The sequence below is a fragment of the Electrona antarctica genome, assembly GCF_951216825.1.
Source record: "Electrona antarctica genome assembly, chromosome: 16".
Classification (NCBI taxonomy): Eukaryota; Metazoa; Chordata; class Actinopteri; order Myctophiformes; family Myctophidae; genus Electrona; species Electrona antarctica.
In genome coordinates, this window is record NC_136797.1 from 11343842 (window position 1) to 11363841 (window position 20000).

Here is a 20000-nt window from a genome sequence, read left to right on the forward strand (position 1 = left end):
ATGTGAAGAGTCTGCCTTTGCTATTAATTCATTTTGGGAAAAAAGGAAAATAAAAGTTTTTCTCCTCTGGTGGAAAGCTGGAATTAGCGCGATGGCAGGCTCTCAGTCAAATCTGGTCACAAATGAACAAAACGCAGTACACTGGAGCAGAGGCGTATCTACAATAAGGCGAGGGCAGGCGTCCGCCTGTCCAAATCCATTTCTGGCCTGGCCAAAATCCATACAATGAGAAAAAAGAGGACAAAAACAAGACATGAGAACTATTAGTGGACTGCTGATTGGCCGTAGCAGTAGAGCGCGACCCTCAATCACCCATTGGAATGTAAATGCAAGCCTTTCAGCCTGTGTATACTATTCGTCTGGCAGGTATATCTCTTTGAAAACCTTTAGTGCTACGATTGTGCGCGAGGAGACGACAATTAACACATCTTGCCTGTCCAAAATATAATTCTTGGAAACGCCACTGCACTGGAGAAGTGAGTTCTTGGCATGCAGTGTGTCTTGGCAGTACATTTCCCCGCTTTTAGCCTCTCGCTGACTTAATATGTTTGTCGCCATACATTTGTCAGCAAAGTTGGACTTCCCCGTCGTTCACCCCCTCTCCTTCCATTCATGAAATGCCACCGGGTGAACAGCTGACTTTACTATACCTGTCTGACGTAGCACCCAACACCACGTTACCATAGAAACCCATTGAGCTGTCACCAACAAACAACAGTTAATCAAAAACTTCATCATTCTATTAGAGAGTGCTACTTTAAGCCTAATCTGTCACAGAATGAGTAGTCATGTTGTAGAACGGCGGTTCTCTTTCTCCAAACGAGAGATAAGAGTATTGTGATCAAGAGTGTCGAATGCAGAGCTAAGATCCAGGAGTAGTAGAATCACAGAGTCACCAGAGTCGGTGGTCAATAGAATGTCATTGAAAACTCTCAACAGTGCTGACTCCGTGCTGTGAAACGCTTTAAACCCAGATTGAAAAACATCAAAAATGCTATTAAGCTGCAAAAAAGACTGGAGTTGAGACAGCACAGTTTTCTCAAGGATCTTAGAAATGAACGGAAGCTTTGAGATGGGTCTGTAGTTGGATAAAACAGAGGTATCCAGACCTAGTCTGGACGTGCATTTAGTATGTTTTTTATCGATCACTAGTTGGGAAACAAACTAGTTCACTAAATGACCTGGTAATGTATGATGACATCAATGTTGTCAGTTACTGGGAAGTCGGAGGTCAAGAACTTCCACAGAAAGGGAGTTCGAATTTCAAGGGAAAGTGTACCGGATTGACTGGTTGAGTCTATTAGGAAATGTGCCCATATAATCATGCAATCGCATGTGTCTGCTATCTATGAGTTTAATATGGAAGGTTAAGATAACAGAGTAAGGGCAACCATCGGAAAGGAATAGCTCCGGACGACTAGCATATGTCAGTTGATTTAATTCACCTCAAATTAACAAATTAAACAAAGCCCATAACTGTCAAAATATTTTCCGGCTTTTTCCCCCACACCACGCCCATATCCCCCCACCCAACACAACAGTGGTCCCCAGGTTGACTCTTAGTCAGGGTGGTGGTCCCCAAGTTGATTCTTAGTCAGGGTGGTGGTCCCTGGTTCATAATCAGTTAAAAACCCCTGTACTAAATAGATCTGCTATTTTCACCAGTTTGTGTCCCGGGCAAACGTCTAATCTCTCTTTTGAGTCACGATCTGAAAAGTGTGGAAACCACTGGTCTACTGCAGGGGTTCTCAACCCGTGGGTCGCGACCCCTCGGGGGGTCGCCAAATTATTTTCAAAAAAAAATAAAAAATAAATAAATTTTATTTTCACGATTTTTCAAAAATAGCAGACCTACAAGCTCGTAGCGCGCCACTCGGTGGCGCGCTATGAGCTTGTAGATCTGCTATTTTTCAATAGCTAAATTATAACAATGCTTAAAACACCAAAAGGGGTTCCCGCCCAAAATGGTTTAAGGTTATTGTAGCAGTCAATTTATATTGGGGGTCGGGAGGGGGCGGGCCGGGGCGGGGGTCCCGAGACATTGCCAAAGCATTTCCGGGGGTCCCCGGCCAAAAACGTTGAGAACCACTGGTCTACTGTATCTAATCACCTGGTCTAAAGCGTGTCTTGTTATCACCTGCCCTGTCTTCGCAGCATCCTCACCTTGGTAGAGGTTTCGTAGGGCCTTGAACACCACCTTCCTGTTTGAGGGTCTTCTCGTAAGGGACACTCTTCTCCTGCGTTTGGTCCGAGCTGTAGGAGTGGGCGCTCACCCGGCACAGAGGGGAGAGCGGGGGTCGCACTGCCGACACTGCCCTCCAAACAGTACTCCCTAGGAAGGCCATGCCCCTGCGGTAGACAAAGCACACACAGGGAGAGTGTATTTGTTTGCCATTGACTTGTATAGCAAGGGTGTGTCTGCTGCTGGCACATTTTTAATCTCCAGTGGTGTGAAGTACATGCACTCCTCCAGTACTTAACCCATTTAGACCTGAGGACGATTCTACAAATGTCTTATAAATCCTGACAGTTTTCTTGAAAAACCTATGTTTCTATGTCAGTTGTTCTCAAACATTTTCATGTCAAGGACCCCCAAAAATATATGTAATTGGCCGCCTACCCCCATCTGAAAATATGGGGAAAATACGATGTTTTCAAAAATAGCTAAAGTATAACATAATGCTGAAAACACCAAAAGGGGTTCCCACTTCCCACCCAAAGTGGTACAAATTTTTACTGGGGTATTTCCAATTTTCAATACTTTTACGCCGGCGGGTTCCCTGAAAGCACCGAGGTTTCAAGAGTCTAGAACGGAACCACTTCTAGAATATTTTGGTGGTAAAGGGGGTTTTGATTGATTGATTGAAATATTTATTAACAGTTTGCAGAATTACAGTACATACTGTTGTTGTCATACCGACTGTTGTTGCACTTTTCTCTCTATTCAGCTGAGATAGTGTAATAAAGTAACGGTAACTAAGTTGAGAGAAAATAAAAGGTCAAATAGCCTAATTCTTATCCTGAAGATTAGGATTAGGCTAGGCTAGGCTAGAAGTGTATAGGCTACCTGATAATGATAATTCAAGTCATGTTAATGTAAGTCACAACACAGTACGGCCTCGATTTTGATGTTAAGTACAACGCTAAGAAGAGCATAACCATGATTGTGAGAAGTAAGGAAGACAGTAAGCTGGTATTTCCTGATTTCTACCTGTCTGGAATGTCATTAAAAAGAATGCAAAGAGACCAAATATCTCGGTCATTTTATAACAAATGACCTATCTGATGATAGAGATATTTTTAGACAGCGGCATAAACTGTATGCTCAAGCCAATACACTCATACGTAAGTTTAATTTCTGCTCTGTTCCAGTGAAAATCTCACTCTTTTTAAAGCCTATTGTACTCCGCTGTACACTACAAAAAGGGCTCAAAGCCCCAAGATGCTGTAGTGCCAGTCAAATGTTTGTAGAAATAAATGTAACCACTTGCCCTGCTGTGCTAAGAAACCTGATGTATAGATTTATGTGCAGGTTAACAGACTCTGAGAACAGCATCATTGCATCACTTTCTAACCCTGCTAAGAGCTCTGTCAGGCTGTCATCTAAGCTGTGGAGCCACTGGCGTTCTAGCCTGTATGTACAGAGATAAGTTTATGCTTTGTTTACTTTTGTGTTTTTATGTTGTATGTGTTCCGCCCTATGGAGTGGGCTTGAATAAAGTTTTAATTGAATTGAACAAGACTCAATTCATTCAGATGAATTGAATATGAAGTTCCCTAATGGAAACATGCCTAGTGCTTTAGTCAATCAGTCAATCACAGATAAGAGGCCTTATGTTTCACAGTATGCCTACTAGACGCAAACATAGACAATAATACGCACAGAAAATGTAGGATATAAAACTCATCACAAACAGAAATGTAGGCTTATACTGTAGCAAAAGGTTGTTTTACCCTATTTGACACTATAATAGGCTAATAGCCCCACCATTTGTTAGAGACAGTAGGCTATAGACATTCATAGCTGCTAGAAAATACTATGGGCATGGGGTGCGGGGAAACATGAGCAATTATGCAATTAAATTAGACATGTTTGTATTAATTATTTGATCAATAGATGGCTGCAAATATCTCTGTTTTATATTCACATATAAGGCATTGTCATTATACTGCAATGATAAGAGTTGACTAGCAGCCTGAGAGATCGACATATTGCTAAAGAATGCCGTGCATTGCCCGGGTTTGCTTAGAGTACTTACAGTAACCCTTCCTTCCAGGGTTCCAGTAAAGTTAGGCTATACAAATTCCAGGCATTGCACGCGGCTGCTGCGAGAAAGTATCGAAAAGTTCAACGCACCCCACACGTGCAGATGTAGCCTACCTACACACACCTACACTATACACACACACGCACGCACGCACGCAAACATTTCAAATGAAACGGCACACTACTACATGCCACAGTATCAAAACAAGAGACACGAGCAAAGACGCAACGGTGCCAACTTAAACTGCCAAGTATAAACCTAACCGTACATGCGATCTCCTCTCTCTCGCACATGCAAGGCACATGCAAGGCTTCAAAGCATCTCGAGCTTAGTCCACTTCCCTGGGTAAACAAATAACTTTGCATTGCTTTCTAGGAATCGACTGCAAGTACAGTATAAGTTATATAAGTTTTCTTTCACGAGCAGCAAAGATACAGTCGATGCAGTCTGCAGCAGCTGCCACGCGAACACTACGTACAATCCCTCTTAGTGTCCGCTTCTTTTAGAATGTTTCCGATCACGCAGGGTTACAATCCACCAATAAAAATAAATAACTTGTCGGATTTTAGAAGTAGAAGGACTTACTTATAGCACCGCGGAAAATGGCCGAATAGTTGTGTGTATTTGCTGGTGAACTCGGCACTGCAGTGCAGCGTGGCGTGCAGGCAGCTCTCTCCTCGGGCTGTCAGATACCCTTCGCTCGTTCCTATACTAGGGGACTAGAATATGATCTCGTAGTAAGTAATGTGTCGTCAGCTACGTAACCTGGGCTGCCCTGCCTGACCCACACACACACACAACACAACACAAGACAGGCTGGCAGGCTGCACTGCAGGGATGAATGGTTACAATTTCACTAGTCTAGCCCAGGGGTTCTCAACGTTTTTGGCCGGGGACCCCCGGAAATGCTTTGGCAATGTCTCGGGACCCCCGCCCCGCCCCCAAATATAAATGGACTGCTTCAATAATCATAATAATAGAGACAATAGTTGCCATTAGAGCCATTCAGTTGCAAAAACAAAAACAAAAAACTATTTTTTTCTTTTCTTCTTTTTTTTTTATAATTTGGGGAACCCCTGGTCTAGCCTATAGTAGAGAGAGCTTAGAGTATACTCTAAGAGAGAGAGAGGGAACTATAGGGAAGGGTCGCTGCCTGCAACCAAACAAAACAAAGATCATTACATTAATAAATAATACATTAATTTAAAAAAAATGCACAAATAGCATATTTGTCTGATTATGGATCCCTGTGTTACTGCCAAAAACAACAAGATCCTATAATATAACCGTATATTCAAGGACTAAGAATTGGAGATATTTAATTGATTTAAAAGATTGGTAAAAAAAAAAAACTGTCATACACTTTTATTGTCTATGACCTTATTTGGTTTTAACCCGTGCTTTTTCTTTTTTTTATTAACTTTTTGGATAAGCATAATGTGTAAACACATAGTTTAATTTAAGACTCATCTAATGTATTTGCTTATTATTCACTCTGAAGTCCCTCTTGCATTTGCTCACCTGCTCACTATCACTTGACTTGACAATAGCAGGTTGCGAAGTAATGTATGTTACAGAGGTGACCGAGGATAGGACCCTGGGGGACTCCGGCATCCCAGCAGCCAGGATCTATCCATGGCCCCTCCCTTTTTAGCCGGGGAGCCACAGGCCCAAAAACTCAACGGTTAAGTTCAAGTTTATTGGTCATTTAAAATAAACACACCTTATACAATGTATTCGGTTTTTTGTTGACCAAAAGGGAGTGTTGGCAGAAGCCTCAGCTTATAATGCCAGTCCTTTTAATATTCAAAATAGCTATAAAGAAAAAACACAAATTAAGGATTAACCTGTGATGTCATGACATACTTTTTATTTGTGTTTTTTCTTTTCACTTGGTCATTAAGGTCCACAGAATGAGAGGTCTGCTCTGCCAGAAACATAGCAAAAAAAAAGGTTATGGCCATTTTTTTGTATCCCCCACCATAGACAACCAATATAAGGCAAAATGTCATCATACTTTAAGTAGCATGTGACATGTCAAACTAGGTGGTTTTCGTGATTCTGAATCCAGCATTAGTTTTGCACGAAAAACACGCATTGGCCTAAAAACGGCGTTTAGACGTCATCCAAATGTGATGAGATCAAGTGGATATGGACCTTAATGACCAAATGAATAGAAAAAAAATCACACCCGTGTGAACTGAGTGGTGCAACTACACATTTGTTATAGTTGCTGTACATTAGAACCAGGAAAGCATCTGTGTCATAAGTACTCTCCGCATGAATTCAGTCTCAACACAACAGTGACGTCACATACTAACCATAGCAACCATGCTCACCCGTACAGGCACAAACACACACGGGTACTAACAAAGCCAGTTGTTGGAGTGGTTTGCACCACTCAAAAATACAAATAAAAATCACACCTGTGTGAACTGAGTGGTGTAAGGTCTTATATAGACTGATCAGCTGTTCAAGGTTCAAGGTTGTGTTTTATTGTTACATCTTGTGTACAGGTACATAAGAGTAAAACTTATTTTTGTTTGGCTTCCTTCAGACAATGCAGCAGCAAAAAAGCTGTGGTCTGACGTAATGTCTGACATAATGAAATCACACCCGTGTGAACTGGGTGACCATAGCAACCATGCTCATTTTTTGGTACGAACAGACACGTAAACTAACAAAGCTGAAATCACACCCGGGTGAACTGGGTGACCATAGCAACCATGCTCATTTTTTGGTACGAACAGACAGACAGACACGTAAACTAACAAAGCCAGTTGTAGGAGTGGTTTACACCACTCAAAAAGTATGTCATGACATCACAGGTCCTCTCAAATTTTAGATGGCTGGCTCCCCAGCTATTTCCCCCCCATCTACAATTTTCACAGATTGTTTGCCTATTATGACATCTCCAAAATAGGGACGCCAGGATTCAAGTGCTTACATTTTGTCATATAGTAGAACGAACCACTGGGCCTGAGACCGCGGCGAAGAAGACAGGTCAGCACAGGTTTATTCTGCTCTGCTCTACAGCCCGGGTCAGATAAGCCAACATTGTGGTTACAAAATCTATGACCCTTGAACCTTGTCTATGACTCGAGGGCACTCTGCTGGTTTCAACCACGTAATATACTAGCTTTGTAGCCCTCCTTCCTCTCTGTGTTCTCTCCCACAATGATATTTAAGCAATATTATCTATGATACATTTGGCAATAATGGGGCTCATATAATAAGCCTCAATATACAAACAACCCACCTTGAGAGTCCCTAACAGGCCATGGAATATAGTAACGGACCGGTTGAATATTTGCAACTTTAACAATAAAAGCACTCGCATAGGTAGCTTTAACTCAGCCCATGACCCTCTTCCTACAGATTGCACAAGTCATGATTGAGCAGTTAATTGCCTTTTATAATTCAAAATGATCTCTGAATGTAAACAACATTGGCTAGACAGACACGTTGGCAATGATTTATTGGCAATACAGCAAAATATGCGATATAATCCAATGTAATTAAAACAAAAGCCTTTATCTAATGCCTGTTAGTCACCTTTATGAAATTATAGCTGTTGGTTCATTTCTAAACCAAGCACGAGTGTACTATTTTAGATCTATAAGGCCTCTGGGATGATGCTGTCTGGTTACAGAATCACAGTTTTAAGAGCATGAACGTGTGTGTGTGTGTGTGTGTGTGTGTGTGTGTGTGTGTGTGTGTGTGTGTGTGTGTGTGTGTGTGTGTGTGTGTGTGTGTGTGTGTGTGTGTGTGTGTGTGTGTGTGTGTGTGAATGCGCACATAGCCAATAATACATTTGATAGTACTGTAAAACAAACAAAATTTCATGGCTTTAACGTTTTATGTAGACTGGAGTAAAAAGCTTTCGCACACCTAGAAATCAAGCGTATGCACCAGGTGCGGTGGCCAGTAGACAACAATGAAAGTAATGAAAATACAGTATTCAATCAATCAAATAAATAGCATAATACTTTTCCAAGTGTCTGTTTTCACAACTGAATGTAGAATGTATTTATTCTTTTGCTGGTGAAAACCGAAATCTGTATTATTTTGAGACCGTTCCGATCAGTTACAGTGTGCGGGTGTATTTATTCCTTTCATTGATGTAGACTGGAGGAACACGTTTTTTTTAGATGGTCTGAATAGAAAACTTTCATCACAGAAGATGTTATCAAACTGAGCTGTCATTTGGTCATATGTATATTATTCTGTGATTTCAAACAGCATATTGTATACAGTAGGCCTACAGTATGTGATGATTCTGATCCTTGTTAACTCCTGGTTTATTGTCGACAATGGCATGACAATGTCACTTTGATGGAACAAGGTGTGTGTGTGTGTGTGTGTGTGTGTGTGTGTGTGTGTGTGTGTGTGTGTGTGTGTGTGTGTGTGTGTGTGTGTGTGTGTGTGTGTGTGTGTGTGTGTGTGTGTGTGTGTCATTGGCGGCAGCTGTTACTATCTCCACTCCAGTCCTCTAAACCCAGAAAGCAAGTCAAGCAAAAGTAGAACATGAGCAATGATCAAAACTGTCTAGCAGTTTGCAGAAAGAACAATGTACAGTGTGTGTGTGTGTGTGTGTGTGTGTGTGTGTGTGTGTGTGTGTGTGTGTTTTGCTTTAATGGTACATCCATTTTTCTGTTCATAATGGAACATAACACAATGCAATCTAAATGCACATTTTCGTGTATAATGACTGTAACGAAGACTCTGACTAGGACGTTGGGCTATATGACATATGACATGTTTAGTATGACAATCCCTATATTTGGGCCCGAGCCGACCTAGTGCTGATATCAGATAGATATGGTAGAACCATATGGATAGATCTAACTGGCCTAGTCATCGTGACAAGCCTGGTCGGAGAATATATAGAGGGTCGGCTTCAGGGAGAAAGCAGAAGTCGAAGCATCCTGGTTTAAGTTCTAACCGGACACCACTGCGGGGGTCCTAACCTAAGTAATCAGCAATAGAGCCTTGAGCTATTTTATAATGACATTCCCAAAATAGCAACTTGCTATATAGGTTAAAGTTGTTAAATTAGCACCTCGAATTACATGTCATTTTTGTGGTTGCGCGGTGTAATTAGAAATGATGATGGAAAACACACATGGTTGTGGCAAAGCTTATAAATCCCGGAGGTGATCCTGGAAGATCAACACCAACCCTGCGCAGTACAAACTATCATGAAACAGCCAACTATGAGTGTCAAGGGCACTAGTCTCTAGCGTTTTGCTTGGCACTCGATTACCTGATTTAACCTCTCTCTCTCTCTCTCTCTCTCTCTCGCACGCACGCACGCACGCACGCACGCACGCACAAATTCCTCCTGTAGCCAAGCAGATGCAAAAGCCCAGCCTCTCAGACATGAGCCAATTGCATGCTGAGTTTGAACACCCTCCCTCCTCTCCTCTCCTTGTGAGAGTGGGATTTCTCCAGTTCATTCAGCCCGAGACAGGCCAGACTGACTAACTGCTGGACTATGAGCCCAGTTTGTGTGTTACCTGTGAGTCTGTGTGTGTGTATGAAACATCAATAATAGAAAGTAGTGGAATGTAACAAAGTGCATTTACTCAAGTACAGTACTTAATTTTGAGGTACTTAGATACTTTGATAAAAATTTTGAGGGCATTACAAAAACTATTAGTTTAGATATAATTGTGACCGTAAGTCACAGATTACTATGAAAACCTGCAAAACCTGTCAGTCCGACACACCTCGTGACACTCCACGCCAACATATATGGTCGTCAGTCCGTCACGCCTCATGACACGTCCATATATGGCCGTCTCCATATATGAAGATCACAACACTGACCTCATCAAAACCTGGATAGCCATACATATGTATAATGGAGAAGACTGGATCATCACCTAGATCTGCATATATGGAGCCGGCCAGCAACGCCACACCTTTATTTCTTCTTTCTAATTTGTTCGGCCCAAAATAAATTGTTTGTTGTCATGATGTGTGAACACGGCTGTGGGCTTTGTCCCGAGGCTTAAATGTCTTTAATTAAATACTTTTGGAAACGTCTATGGGAAAAATGAATTGGGAATTATTTCCTGGTGCCCTCGTCGTTTTGAAAGGGGACGGGACTGCGATGCTCTATATGGAGCTGACCTGTTCTGACATTCCATATGCACTGAATGCTCGCCACATATTGCCCCCAAGGCCAACACCGAGAGATGAAAAGCACTTTATCTATATTGCACTTTGAATGCATCAGCACTTTTTCCTGCCAATGTTTTTATTTATTTTATTTATTTTATTTATTTTATTTATTTTATTTTATTTTATTTTATTTTATTTTATTTTATTTTATTTTATTTATTTTATTTATTTTATTTATTTTATTTATTTTATTTATTTTATTTATTTTATTTATTTTATTTATTTTATTTATTTTATTTTATTTATTACGTTTTTATTTTGGTCATTGTGTACAAGCAATGTCAAGCATAATGAACAGCTTTACATCATGTGGTCAAGTGCATTAGATTACTTTCATGTCCAGCAAATGTGGAGTTTACCAGAAACATGACATGTTATTTTTGCTCCTGTTCATGTGCTCGTATCTTACAGATATATTTCCCATGTTCTCAATGGTGACCAAAGTTACAACTTATTATTTTTCTTTTTTGCTCTTTTTACTTTTTAATGTTTTTTTAAAAGGCTTTGCCTCTTTTTAATGTGTCTATTGTTTTTAAATGTGAAGCATCACGAGTTGTGGAGAACAGTATTTTGCACCCCTGTATGCCCAGTTATAAGTGTATATTGTGGAAGTGACAATAAAATCTGATTGATTGATTGATCCTTCCCCACCCCGCCACCCGTCTGTCCTCTTCGATGTCTCCCTGTTGACTAGTACCTGTCCATTCAAACTCTAGACGGGTCCGCCCCAAACGGGTCCACCCCAAAGTTATTAGTGCAGCTGCGCCTGGCAGCCGGCGAAAACTAGAGTTCTCAACATGCCCGGAAATTAAAGGCCCGGCCCTACATGAGCCTAGATCTCCATACATGGAGCTGACCTGTTCTGACATTCCATATGTTGATCTGACCTCATCAAACCCTGTACACTCAAGACACGCTCCATTATAGCCAGTACAGAATTCATTCCATATGTTGATGCCCCCAATTCTTGTAATAAATATACTAGTCCGCATACCCATTCGGGGATATGAGGACCCAAAGTATTTGTACAGTACAATTATGTCTCGTCCTCTGTCCCAAGGTTTGCGCTCTTTACTGGCTGATTAGTTAATGAATTGGTGCCTTGCATCAGATAAATGTTTCCATGTCAGACGCAAGTGACCTTTCATCGCCCGTACCAAATTGTCCTTGCCTCCTTGTGCCTTTTCCCTGAATACTGTCTGTCAGGCACTTGTGACTAGCATGCCTTCCATTGAATGGTCATTTTCTCCGTCGTGGTTGAAACCAAACAGTGTTTGTCCGGTAGTCTTTATCTTGAGCACAACATTGATGCATAGGTATCCAACAGTGCTTGACCGGATAATCCTTAACATTGATTCATAGTCACTTTGATAGATCCTTTTCTTGTCTTTGGAGCGTGCTGTAAATTTGTGCATATCTCCACCACGAGTTTAGTCATGTCATCATCATCTTTTTCCGACCGCGGTCGAGATCATGGATTTCACAATGCCACGCCAGACTTCCCGGTCCTTCATTGCCATCCCCAGTTCCTGCTTACTGATGCATGTGTCCCTATAGCGATGACATCAGGGCATGACATTAGTCATGTAATTGGGTCTCAGGTTAGGGCTTCAGCCCATGGATAATCTCGTCCATGGCATTGTGCCCCTGGTTGAACGTTTGACTTAGTCACAGTGGTATGGAAAGTGTTTTGCCATTCCTGCATTCCGTGCCGTATTCCTTAATTGTGGTTAGGGCCTGTGGCAACACTCCGATCTCATCCACACATCACATTGCACATAGTCAGTCCCTCCGATACAGTGGTGGACAATCATCATGTCATGGTTATCAATATGCTTATGCAGATTCATGTTTTACCACTGCCAGTTCCCACCTGATGTTGTATGGGAGTCCTGACTGCTCCAGACCATACTGAATAACTGCTAATTTTGATAACTTCTTCAAATTAGGTTGCAAGTCTAAGATGTAGAGGCCATCGTTACCAAAGACGATGATGCGATCTCCCACTGTGCAGAAGTACTTAGACATCTTAGATGGGCCTGTCCCCTTGATCTCAACCTTCTTCCAGGTGAAGGTGTCTGGATTGAATTTCCACAGATCAGTGAAGGATTGGTAGGATTGGTGAAGTGAAGGATTGGTACTAAATGCATACAGCTCTCCATTGTAGGGAAAGGCTGAATACGGCTTTGGACGATTACACGTGTAGTGTACCTTCTGGTAATATGTGGTCAGCCAGAGGTTGGTCTCCGTGTCAAATACAGAGACTTTGTAATGTTGAAATACAAATATCTTTCTCCCAATGCTGGTGGCAGGGTGACAATATAAACGTTCTGGTGGAGTTCCTCTGGTGTTAATTTCAGACCAAACCATTGATGTGGTGTCCAACTTGTAAATGGATTCATCATTGCTGGTATGTCCTGTAACATACATGGCCTTCCCCAATACAAAGGTTGAGTATTTCATCCCATCTCCAGCAACAGTCCCAGAAATCTGGGGCTCGAACCATCTGTGGGTGTCAACTTCAAATGCATAAAGCACATTTGCGTACAAATCCAATATGAATATAGTATCTTCTACAGGCACAGCTGTGCACCACCAGCGCATGGAGTAAACCTTAAGTTGACGGTCTCCTCTTTCAGTTGTTACTGGGGTCAACTTTCTCCATCTTAAAGCCAATGTGTTGAAGACGTATACAACAGGACTGTGGTTTTCATTGGCTGCACCAAAGGAGTACACCTCTGCCACCACTGCCACAGCGAGGCTATGGCGGTATGTATATACCGCTTCTTCTTTCAGATGAACAGCCCATTCTCCTTTCAGATAAACAGCCCATTGAAACATTTTCCGTAACAGCAAAAAGTATGGTTACTCGACTTCTGTCCTGGAAAAGAATGTTAAATTATTGCATGCGCTACCAGTCATATTGGTACAGTGGCACAAAGGCTTGGCCAATCTGTGTAGCTAATGGATTGTTTGGCCAATCAGGGAAGCCAATGCCTGTCGATCTCCCTTATATGGCAAATTGATCGCCTCAGAAACTTTTCTTTTGAGGGGCAGCTTTTAGTGTACAAACATTGTCCTAACAAAAAACATTAAATCCCATTGACAATGAATGGAAAATTTACGTCATAGTGTCTGAGGAAATAGACATATTGTTTATTATTTTATGTCATGATGATGTACGATGATAAGAGCGCCTCACAGGGAAATATATATATGATAGGATTTGTTTACTTTCATAATGATTATTTTTGCTTATGAAGCTTATGTAAATTAGATAGCATTTGATGTAGACTTAGATAGCAGTTTATGTAGACTTATAGCATTTTATGTAAACATAGCACTATGCATAGTCTCATTATATAGCCTGTTCCACTGTTACGCTCTTAGCTTAAGTATGATTCATGATAACTATTGTATGATGATGTATTGTCATGCTTTTTTTTTTCTTTGATTTCTTGTCCGTATAGGTCCAAAGTTCACATGTAGACGTTTTTGTGCATTTTGATCAAAGATCCTGGGAGGAGATTAATTTGAACTGTTTTTCATATAATTCAAAATGGCGGATGATCTAAAGGTCAGAGGTCAAAAGAAGAATACGCAAGATGTTCGCCATTAGGAGACGCATATGTGTATCAAAGTGTCATTGCCAACGGTCAAACGGTTCATGAGCTATGCACGTTCAAATTTGCATTTTCAATTGAGTGCTATAGCGCCACCTTTTGGCCAATGGTCATGGGCTTCGCATAGTCACCGTTTGGCATGGCACTCTACCAGATTCCCACGTTTCGCGAAAACCGACTGCACGGTTCAGCCAGAACTGCTATTTTTGGCGGAAGGAGAAGAAAAAAAAACACAAAAACAATAGAGACCCTGTTTAAATGCAGATTGTGGTTGTCAAGGTATGTTGAAGGACAGACCTTGTAATAGCCTCTGTACAGTGGATGCCCATGACTCTATAGAGAAAATGGAGATCGTCTATGAGCTAGCAACCACAGACCACATACCCGTTCGAGTAATGTTAAATACAGGCAATTTACCCATGCTGCTGCCTGTGGATAACAGCTCAAGTACAGGCAGAATGAATTGGTCTAAACGAACTAAGAAAGATCTAGATAAATATGTGAATCTTTCTGATGCTCTGCTGGGTAAGATTAAGCTACCTAAAGATACTTTGTGTCAGGACATGAACTGTAGGAATATGCAACACTGCGAGGAATTATCTTCCCTGTATGAAGCTATTGTGGAGTCTCTCTGTATATCCAGCAGGCCTCTCAACAAACATGGATGTAAAGTATATGCTACTAAGCCTGGGTGGAATGATCATGTTCAAGCGCTTCATGAAGAGGCTAGAAGGGTTTTCAGGAGTTGGGCTGTGTCTGGAAAAAATAGACAGGGCCCTCTGTTTGAGGAAAAGAAACGCACTAATGCTAATTTTAAATATGCCCTTCGGTTTATTAAAATAAATGAAAATATAATGGTCAGACTCACTGGCAAAGAAACTGCAAAATAATAATGTGAATGATTTCTGGAAGGAAATAAAAATGATAAATAATTGTAAAACCTCTCTCCCATCGAATATAGATGGTGTGAGTGGTTCGGATGATATTTCACAGCTATGGAAGAAGCAGTATTCAGAGCTATATATTCAACTGTGTGTGTAAAAAGTGTACTGTTTGTAGTGGAAAATGTTGATTTTAATGATGAGATGATTGTCACACCTGCAGAAGTTCTTGAAGCAGTATTGAAGCTAGGAGATAATAAGGCCACAGTGGAACATCTCAAACTTGCCAGTAGGACACTGTGCCCTCTGGTGGCCATGTGTTTGAGGTTTTTTTACACATGGGTTTTTACCTGTTTCCATGCTTTCTGTGGTACTTGTGCCGGTCATTAAAGATAAAGTGGGTAAGGTAAACAGTTCAGATAACTAGAAATGTCGCAATTTTAAAAAATTGCAAAGTGTGGTTGCCGCAGTGGCTTACATATGCCCCTCCCACTGATATTGCCAGCCAATTACAATGGCTCACCCCTGCGGTCATGCGTAAGTAATTCGGAGGGGATTTATCCCCCCAAAAATATTTTTTCTGCAAGAAACTGTTACATTTTTCGCTTTTGCGGCGCCCCCTATGGATGAAAATATAATCGCTTTTGGCTTTTGGTTGATTAAACCACCCACGACATCTGATTCAAATTTGGGATGGATTGGACATTCCGTTCGTGATTTTAGGCATTTTTTGTAAAATAGGCCCCTCCCGCTAACTTCGGACGACGATTAAGGCCGAACGATACGGACAAAAAAAATTCAAAAAATCTGAAAAAAAATTAAACGCGGTCCGATAGGTCCAGAGATCATGTGTACCGATTTCTGTGAGATTCAGACAAAATCTGTAGAAACAGAAAATAAAGGTGTGTTTTGAAGAAAATTCAAAATGGCGGAAAATCTATCCTGACGCAAATGGGCGTGGCCTATATGGGGAGATGCGTCATGGCCCAAGGAATACAGGGAGAAAGGAATTTTGAATTTACGACCTACGGTTCAAGAGTTCTAAGCCAAAACGTAACGTGGGCTGTTATAGCGCCACCATGAGGCCGACCGATGTAATTATAAGTTAATTAATTTTAGTAAGTATTACGAATTATCCCTCCAAGTTTTGTAACTATAGCCCTTACGGTCTCCGAGGAAAAAATACTTGAACGTGATTTTTCGCATTTTCCCATTCATGTCAATGGGGAAATTTAATTCACTAATAAATTAATATCAATTAAACTATACAATATTTCTCTTAGCAATGACCAAGCACACCATTCCCGATTTTTCCGTTCAATTTGACATATGGGTCAAGTGCGTACAGTTAAAACTGTGGGAGGAGTAGCGTTTCAAAAAAAGGGTTACTCCAGTAAAATAAACTAGAAAGGTCGCAATTTTAAAAAATTGCAAAGTGTGGTTGCCGCAGTCGCTTACATAGGCCCCTCCCACTAACGTTGCTAGCCAATTACAATTTCAAGTCACACCTGTGATCATGTGTAAGTAATTCGGAGGGTATTTAAGAGATCTATTGTAGTCGATAGGGCTCGCGTGAGTACATGAACCACGTGACCGGGCTGTTTTCTGCCCCCTCAATGTCGCAACTCTGTCTATACTAGTCTATGGCTCTGTTGTAATCCAAACGTACATGCGTGTGGGTATAGGGATAGGGTGGCCTGGCTGGGTGTATGACTTGACTACCGCGGCCTGAATGATTCAGCCCTGCAGCCCTGGTGTGAGATATGATGTGGACAACAGATGTCAATATGAAGTTGAGGATAACATTGACCACTGTCTTAGTCATACTTCTCTCTCCTTTCTTTCGTAATCTTTTTTGTCATCAGACGGACAGCTTTGTCATATACTTCTCTCTTTGTTGACGTTTTGTTAACTCATCCTCCTGCCGTTAACCCAGTGGTGGAAAGTAACTAAGTACATTTACTCAAATAATGTACTTAAGTACAATTTTGAGGTATTTGTACTTTACTTGACTGTATTCCAATTTCCAATACATTTACATCTACTCCACTACATCTCAGAGCCAACATTTGTACTTTTACTCCACTACAATTATTTGAAAACTTTAGTTACTAGTTACTTTGAAGATTTACATTTTCATTAGAAAAACATACATTACTGTAACCACTTCAACTCTATATACATTTCGACCATTTGAAAATAGCTGATCTACAAGCTCGACCTCTCTTTTCTGTTCAAATATGAATATAAACTGGAAAGGTTGCAATTTAGAAAAAGTGTAAAGTGTGGTTGCCGCAGTCGCTTACATAGGCCCCTCCCACTAATGTTGGTAGCCAATTACAATGTCCGTCAACCTTGTGATCATGCGTAAGTAAAAAAGGGGATTTATCCCCCCAAAATCATGTTTTTGCAACAATCGGTTACACTTTTCGCATTTGCGGCGCCCCCTATGGATGAAAATGGAATTCCTGGAACTTGGAACTTGGTTGATTGAACCACCCGGGACATGTGATTAAAATTTGGGATGGTTTGGACATTCCGTTCGTGATTTGTGGCATTTTTTTTTAAATAGGCCCCTCCTACTAACTTCGGACGACGATTACGGCCGAAGTATACGCACTACCAAAATTCTGCAGTTGGTCTTTTAATCGGATAGGTCCGGAGATCATGTGTGCCGATTTTTGTGAGATTTGGACAAAATCTGTAGGAGGAGGAGCCAAAAGTGTGTTTTGGAGAAAATTCAAATTTGCAGGATTCTTTTCCCTGATGATAATGGGCGTGGCCTATATGTGGAAATGCATCATGACCCAAGGAATCCATGGAAAAATAAATTTAGATTTGACGACTTACGGTTCAAGAGTTATAGGGAAAAACGCAAAGTGGGCTGTAATAGCGCCACCATGAGGCCGACTGATGTAATTCCCTTTCAATTAATTTTCATAATTATTATGAACCTCCCCCCCAAGTCTTTTCCCAAGGGAAAAAAATACTTAAATTTTGTCTTCGATTTCCCCATTATAAGTCTATGGAGAACTAATTCATTAATATCAATTAAACTATACAATGGATCTCTTAGCAAAATACAAGCACACGATTCCCGATGAAGCCGGTCGATTTGACATATGGCTCGAGTGTGTGCGGCAAAAACTGTGGGAGGAGTAGTGCGGCAAAGTATCCAAATGTACAATAACAATAGTCTGGTTGCCCTGTTAGGGCAACCACACTAACTGTGGGAGGAGTAGTGCGGCAAAGTATCCAAATGTACAATAACAATAGTCTGGTTGCCCTGTTAGGGCAACCACACTAATTAGGGGTTCAGAGTCTTGCTCAAGGACACTTCAACACTAACTCTGGGGGAGCCCCAGGGATCGAACCGGGAACCTTGCGGTTCCCATCCAGTCACTCTACCCCTGAGCCACTGCCGCCCCATCTGATTTCAGAATCAGTTTTTATTGTCACTTCCACAGTATACACTAGGCATACAGGGGAGCAAAATACCGTTCTCCACTACTCATGGTGCTTGTCACATTTAAAAACAATTGACACGTTAAAAAGAAGCAAAGCCATTGAGTTTCGGGTGCCTGCTGGCCTAGTGGTCCAGGCGCATGCCACATAATAGGCTTTGGCCTGACAGCACGTTGCGTGTTCGATTCCCGTTCATGACGACCTTTGCTGCATGTCTCTCTCTCTCTCTCTCTCTCTCTCTCTCTCTCTCTCTCTCTCTCTCTCTCTCTCTCTCTCTCTCTCTCTCTCTCTCTCTCTCTCTCTCTCTCTCTCTCTCTCTCTCTCTCTCTCTCTCTCTCTCTCTCTCTCCTATCAGTCTTCACTTGATACTATCAATAAAGACAGAAAAGCCAAAAAACTAAGTTTGGTAGAGTTTTGTTGAATTTGGGGTGTGGGAATGTAAAATACAACCATTAATGTGAAAATTGATCTGTTTATGTACAACACATAGCCAAAACTGTGATTTAACATGTATTGACACAGATTCCGAAACAGGTTAAGTGTTTGTTTAAGGGGCGTTGTAGTGTGGAAAGCATCAAGGACCCGAAGCAGGGTACAGTTTTTAATGGCTTGGATTAGTTAACACAATGTAGTGGGTTTGCCTCTAGAGACCTGAGTTGAGCATGAGAAGACTGAGGAGATAGATTACAACAATTGGGGTTCCGTTGTGGTTCAGTTTGTTTGAAAGGTGGCTACAGGTTCAAGTTACTATTACTGCCAGATTACTGTACAGTGTACAGTACTGCCTGTCGGGCAGAAACAAACGTGTTTTGGGGTGAGCCTTCCGGTTACCTATACAGCATCACATACATTAGTTCCAGTTGCCTGGAACTACTACTTGCCATTCTCGATATCTTATGCCATGCATGTCCTCCCATGGAAAAGCGAGTCACTTCCCCATTGTTACGTTGTTATCTTAGTATCATTGCAGCGATACGTTTCAGAATAACCTCATAGTGTTGTGTCCATTGTTGTTTGTATGATTTGTGTATTTTATGCCACTTAAATTAGCTAAACGCAAAAAGTGTATACGAGATCTTGCGATAACGCATAGAAAGCTGAAATTTATAGTATAACACGATAACAGTGGTTCTCAAAGTGCGATCGAGGGGCCCTCAGGGGCAGGGTCCTTTAGGGGGTTCCATATTGACCCAATTACAGGTCTGTACAACACAATTGCGAAAAGATTTGTGCAAAGATCCATTTGTGCAAAGATTGAGAGCCACTGCTATATACTGTAACTGCTACATAAGGTGAGATGGTGAACGTTATATTTGATCCCCAGAGGCAGGTTCAAGGAAACTCAGTATGACACGTTATATCCTTACGTTAAACCACTGACACTGGAGAAGTAGCTGCATGTCTATTGTTGGTTGGCTGCTACTAAATCATGTAAGAGAGTTCCTTAAACAAGAACATTGTGGCACCTTTTAATTATGAAGGTACGTTGTGTAAGACCATGCTACGACTCTTGTTAGTTATTCATACAGTAACACTGTTACACATACTTCTCTTGTGTTGCATAGAACAGTGGT

General features: G+C 41.3%; 1 protein-coding gene across 4 annotated transcripts in view; it reads right to left on the reverse strand.

Moving 5' to 3' along the window:
- sardh (sarcosine dehydrogenase) overlaps positions 1 to 20000 on the reverse strand; it is a 134230-nt gene that overhangs the window by 71773 nt on the left and 42457 nt on the right. For 3 of the 4 annotated variants that reach the window (XM_079524996.1, XM_079524997.1, XM_079524995.1), the window contains one exon: positions 2164 to 2349. In XM_079524996.1, the coding sequence (XP_079381122.1) occupies positions 2164 to 2349 (186 nt within the window). Of the gene's footprint in view, positions 1 to 2163; positions 2350 to 4853; positions 5043 to 20000 lie in introns of those variants that run through there. The other variant, XM_079524998.1, reaches the window with a different exon arrangement.